The 6,183-nt window shown below is 33.1% G+C and overlaps 1 protein-coding gene across 1 annotated transcript in view; it reads left to right on the plus strand.

The window, feature by feature from the left end:
• Nucleotides 1-842: 842 nt before the first annotated feature.
• LOC113240442 overlaps nucleotides 843-6,183 on the plus strand; it is a 230,420-nt gene continuing 225,079 nt past the window's right edge. The window contains exon 1 of the mRNA XM_026477754.1: nucleotides 843-933. Within this exon, the coding sequence (XP_026333539.1) occupies nucleotides 858-933 (76 nt within the window). The 5' untranslated portion in view covers nucleotides 843-857. The remainder of the gene's footprint in view (nucleotides 934-6,183) is intronic.

Below are 6,183 nucleotides of genomic sequence, written 5' to 3' on the forward strand. Positions count from 1 at the left end.
TAAATTTTAATTACAGCTTCGTTATGATCCCCATCGTTTTATTTGCTGCTACATTAAACACTTATTAACTTTTACGTGTTAGGCAGAAACGTATCTCTTTCAGATTTGTATATAATTGCCGCTTCATACAAGATTCCAGGCGTTTCAACGAAATTATCTTCTGTCTCTTTTTGTTTAGACTTCACGCAACCCGCAACCCTCGGGAATAGTTCTCTCGTCTCTTTCTCGCACATACTCTAATGGTGCGGGGTAAATCCCTTATGTAAGTTAGTGCTTTTTCGTTCATTGCCGGTGTTGGACGTGTGTTCCAACGCTCTCGGAAATAATATCGAAAATGCCGACTCCTATTATTCCGGTTCAAATTTTAACCAACTGTGACAATTTAAGTGTGTGCTTGAACTTGTTTGAGTAAAAAATGACGGTGACATAGGTTTATGTGTAAATTTAAAAAAATTATGTGCCAAAATAATTTTCAAAGTTAAACAAGTAATCTATTTTTGTTTTCAAAGCTATGTTACACCTTATCTGTGAAGTTAAATCTGATATGTACACTGGGAACGATTTATTAGTAACGGCCGTATGAAATAAAAATAGCATAAGTGGGGTGTGTTTATTATAAGGGATAACATTCTTTTAAACGTCGAGATTTGTCAACGGGTTAATTAGGGTCGAAAGTAAACGTTGACATGTTTATTATAACGGAGTTCTAAATTATGAAATTAAGTTCTTACAGCTATTAGGAAGTAATAAACTAATAAATAGAAATAAAAAATAGTAATTCGTTGTGACAATGAAAAGGAAAAGTGTCAAATTAAAGTTTTAGTGTTATAATAAGGAATATAATAAAATTAAACAATATGGCTGGTAGTATGAAGTTGAAAAGAACATCGTATTTTCTGAATGCTGTGCTTCTGTTCGTTTCTATGATATACGGTAAGTGATTGCGTTTCACGTTTACTACGAAACACTTCGTTGTAGGTTGTGGTGGTTCACGAGTCTATTTTAATAGTTTCTGTACCTGGGTTCCGAAAAAAATAAAGAAATAACATTAATGCGACTGATAAACGGCGACAGCTTCCATCTCATTTAAAATTGTTCTATCATTTATCGGTCATTATAATTATTATCTAGAGATTGTGATGAACATTTTTTTGTAGGTACAATTGTAATTATATTCTCGTTTTTCACTAGATTTAGTGGTTTTGTTATTTTATTCAGCCTCCTCTCAGGCTCCGGCTAAAAAAAACAGTGTTGAGGCATTGCCCAGCATAAAGCTGAGTTGGCTAGCAATTTTCGACTATTATCTTTAATTTTTTTGTTTCTAAGTTGATCTTTGAAATATTATTTTGAATATACGAATAAATTTTTCTTTCTTTCTTTTTTCCTCTCTTGGTGGATGAGCTTGTTCAGAGTGGAATGTGAAATCGTTATATTTTGAAAACCATTGCCTGTTTCAAATTTTATGATTTTCGAAAATATTTAAAATCTGACTTCACAAAGTCAGATTGTGAAACTGGCGTTCAAGTGAAAGGATAAGTGGGCAGTAGAGATGAGGTCTAAGAGGGTGTCAAGAGGGACCAATTGTCAAACCACACAAGATTTCACCCTGAACTTCAGGCTGGTTTTCACGTTCAATGAGGTCGGTTGTTGTATGGAAATTGAACGTATATAACGTCAATTTTATTTCAGATTGATGTTTATAAAAATGAAAAAATATATTTGCTGCATATTCGTTTATCCGGGCGGTTAATGTCGGTATATTATACTCAAGGCGTGATAATTCAGTCTCTTTATTATATGCATTACATGCTAACAATTTAAAAACATATTATCAACTCCACCTACGTTGTCTATTGTAAGAAACAAAAATAGATAATTTTTATCATAAATCGCTTTTTTATAATATCAAATGACGGGACGAACGAACCGTCCGTAACAGTTGCAGTGTCACTCGGAGCACTAAATCGCAAAAATCTGAGGCCTCAACCTGAGACATAAATTGACAAGTCCCATGTGTGTGTAATTTCACCAGCACCCTTACCCATCAAAACCGGAACGCAGTAATGCTAACATTACTGCTTGGCGGTAGAGATTGGTAAGACAACAGTACTTCTCTGGACGAACTTCTTTCACACTGAGCTCTACTGCGGCTTTTACTTAGATCTGTTATGAATGGAATACAATAATTATTTTATTACATAACTGTTTTATAAAACAAAGACCTCAAAACTTTCTGGAATTACGTCTATTTGCCAAGTTTTACTGACATCGGTTACCGGAATGTGCGCGATACCGGATTGATCCCCTAGTTTGCCACCCTTAGAGGTGGAATATTTTCTACAAATTTATGCGACCAATACTGAGATACCCTCTTTCCAACAAAAAAATTCATTAAAATCGGTTCACAAACCCCGAAGTAATCGTGTGACATACATGCAAAAAAAAGTCAGTTAAAAATATATTGTTTTTATTGTCAGACACAGAAAGGTCCATAGTTTGTTATTAGCATTAACTTTGTACTATATTAATAACCATTGATTATAGTGATATAAATACTTTCGAAATTCTAAATCTTTATAATCAAAATATCAAAACCTACGATTCTTCAAATATTATTGTACTGCACTCGTTACCATAAGTAACGTAAACGACATTTTTTGCAAAAGTGAGTTGTTAAATTATCTAGAATCAGTGAATCGAGATCTACAACCCCCTCTAATCTTTTTTTTAATATCTTATTTAGTTTCAGTTTTATCGTTAAAAATCAGTCAATCAATTTCTACTATAAAACAAGTTCAGGTGTCAATATCTCTAAAGCTACCAAAATGCACATGTGTTCTGTGTTCTGTGTTCATTCGATAATTATCGGATTAGCGTTCACTATCTAATTTTCGTGGCAAGTTTTATTATTTAAATCTTCAAGTATATTATCTAGTAATTATTAAATAATATTACACGACACAATTATTTTTTTTATAATATCAAGTGACGGGACGAACAAGTCGTGCGCCTGATGATAAATTACACGCCTGTCCATAACAGTTACAGTGCCACTCAGAACTTTAAATTGTATAAATTTATCGAGTTCTTAGGTTTTCGCGATTGTTACACATAGGAAATGAAACTATTTTTCCGGATTTAAATCGCGTATATTTGTTTTTTCAAACAAACCGACGCTTCGGGCCCTTTACAGGTCCCATGGTCACGGTTGACTGAGGTGGTACAGTCTTCATCCAGTTATGTCTAATATTAATGCAAACCACCCTATTTTTTCACTATTGTTACAATAGTTATTAATTAAATACCTTATTTTTAATTTTACAAAGAAAACATTCCAATTTACGCTACATTAAGTTTTACAAATTATTTTATTGAATAAATTTGTTATTTTTTTTTTCGAAATGGCAGTTTCGCCCATTCTGCACAACTGCCCAATACTGACGAAAAGTCCTTGTCGAAAATTTAAATTTGTGCCGGGGTTTACGCTTTCTTAGATGATAACATTAATTATACGACCCGATCTCGGTGGCCCAAGGCTTTTTACTGTGGACGCTGGATGAGCAGGTCCCGGGTTTGATTGAGAATTGAAACTTCCTAAACTGGTTTTGATCTGAGTGTTCTTGAAAGAGTCTTTGAGGGAATGAAGTTGCTTTGGTGCTCATTGTACAGGGGATTTCCTAGTTTGAGACCAGGCGATTGGTGTGGTTCTGGTACCTAAAGTATTCTAGACGCTTTTAGAAAAAAAAATGCAAGGTGGCACGAATTGTGTCCGGGAGTGTTTGACGCATTAAAACGTTATCTAGTAAAGTTGCGAATTTGGACTTTACGTTGAAGGAATATGGAAGTTATAATTATGCAAAAGTTGTCTGTATCTCTGCATAAGATCAGAAATCGACGACATTAAAAACCAGTAAAAATTAATCACTTGTTAATATTATATTAATCAAACAGGACATGAAATAAATTAGATGAGTAAAATTGGGTAGGGTAATATAAATAACAACATGCACAATGACAATTTTTCTAATGTTATTTTTTCTTCTTTTCTTTATAAAAATCTTTATAACACCGCTCTTAGTAAATAAAACAAAATAACCTTATATTCGTCATAGAAAGTAATTTGAATAATTTTGTTAGGTAGTAGGTACACATTATCGAATGGTTTGTGGAATGGGCGAAAGCGCCATTTCGAAAAATTTTTCAGGTATGAATGTTTAGGTTTTAACGTCTGTTTTGAAATCAATTTAAAACTTAAACTTATTAAATATATTAAAAGCGAAATTGAATTTTAAAACAGTACGTAATTATTCTAAAACAGTCATTAGAACTAGGCTATATTATATACTGATCCTCAACACGAACCTATTATTGTAATAATATGACCTAATTGTAAATTATTAAAGCAACTATCACAGAAAAACCAATTGTTACCAAAATTACCAATTGTTGTTAATGCTCGCCTTGATTGCCCTTCTCTCGTATCACTGTTTCGCCTTGTTGTGCCCTATCATCAACCCCGTAGCTCAATTCATAAGGTTTTCTACGTTCCACCTAGTCGTACTAACTATGGCCAGAACGAGATCGTTTCTCGTCTTACAACCACGTACAATAAGTCTTAGTGCCATTGACATTTTTTCGCATAGTAGGCATTCATTTAAGCAACAAATTAGAAGAGTAATTTGTCCACCATCAGGTTTTAGCTAATTTTTATTACTACTAATTATATAATTAATATTGTTATTTTTATTTGAAATGGTTTTTGCTGTAATATTTTATGAATTTTTTAATTGTTCTTTTCAAATTTTAAATTTTATTTTATAAATAATTGTAGAGAAACTCACAATGTCGCGTCATAATATTACTAAGCTTTTGTGATATCCTCTAATTGGCATTATGCACTGCTCATGTAACATTATTTTTTAAGTTCTAAATGTATGCTGTTGGATGTCCTTTAATTAATAAATAAATAAATAATAAGTACTCTATATGTCGGACTGAATGATGTAAGAGACCTTTTGAACATCGAAAGTAATTTTAGTCATTATTTTAGATACATGTTAAGTAAATAAACGTATATATACTATTCGGAATTGGTCCTTTGTATAAAGTAGGTACCCTTTGAGACGGGTATTTAATTAAGAAGGCCTTCGTCCACAAAGGCCTAATGTGAGTTCATCAAGTTTGTAACGTCTTTTATCGTCTTTATGTACTTTTAGGTACGATTTTAAGTAAAAGTCCTTCGGAAAGAGTCCGTCCAGGGAAGTGCAACCTTCATATCAGCATTTTTGAAGGGTGCGGGTGCTGGTGAAGTTACAGGCATATGATACTTGTTAACTTATTAATCAGGATGACGGGCGCAGTGGCAGTGCCCCTCAGATCTTTACGATTTAAAGCTCTGGATGGCACTGCACCCCGTCACTAGATATTACATTAAAAATATTGCGTATATATCTTTGTCGTTTAATCATCGCCGCGAAAACTATTGTTGGGTTTTTGTAGTTTCTGTTTACATATTTTATATTATATTAGTTATGCCTTGCGTATTTGTAATTACTCTCATATATTGAACTGTATTAAAAATGTTCTCCTCACCTTTTTCCAATAATTTGTATATATCAATTTGTTTGTTTTTATTTTTTTTTATCTCGTTCGCCGTGCTCAATTTTTACGTTGATAAAATTACTGTGCAGAACGCTCAAAATGTTTTAAAGTCAACTGCGACATTACAGCCATATTTGGTGCTGTGTTAATCTTTTGCAGTCATTGGTCGCGGCGCTAGCAATGACGAAAAATGTGACGTCACGGTGCTCGCCATGTCAGCTATTGTGATAAAATTTTAAAAAACCGTGATTTTGTTTCAAAATTACATAGGTACACGTGATTTAAATCCGAAAAACGTTCCCTTTTAATCGACTTTAAAAAAGGAAGGGTTCTCAAATCGATTTTTTTTATGTGTATGTTACGCGATAACTCCAACATTTGTTAACCGAAAGGGAGTAAATTAGCAATAGTCCTATTTAAATTTGAAGTAAATATTTCATCGCTATAGGGTGGCAAATATGTAAGAGGACGAATCTGGTTTATTGGAGTTCACTTTGCAAAACTTGGCAAATTGATGTAATTTGACAAACTTTTGAGGGTTTTTTTTTTGAAAAATTTTTCAGCGGTGGCAGCCATAGATAT

This window comes from Hyposmocoma kahamanoa, unplaced genomic scaffold (genome assembly GCF_003589595.1).
Source record: "Hyposmocoma kahamanoa isolate Upper Pololo Valley unplaced genomic scaffold, ASM358959v1 138, whole genome shotgun sequence".
Lineage (NCBI taxonomy): Eukaryota > Metazoa > Arthropoda > Insecta > Lepidoptera > Cosmopterigidae > Hyposmocoma > Hyposmocoma kahamanoa.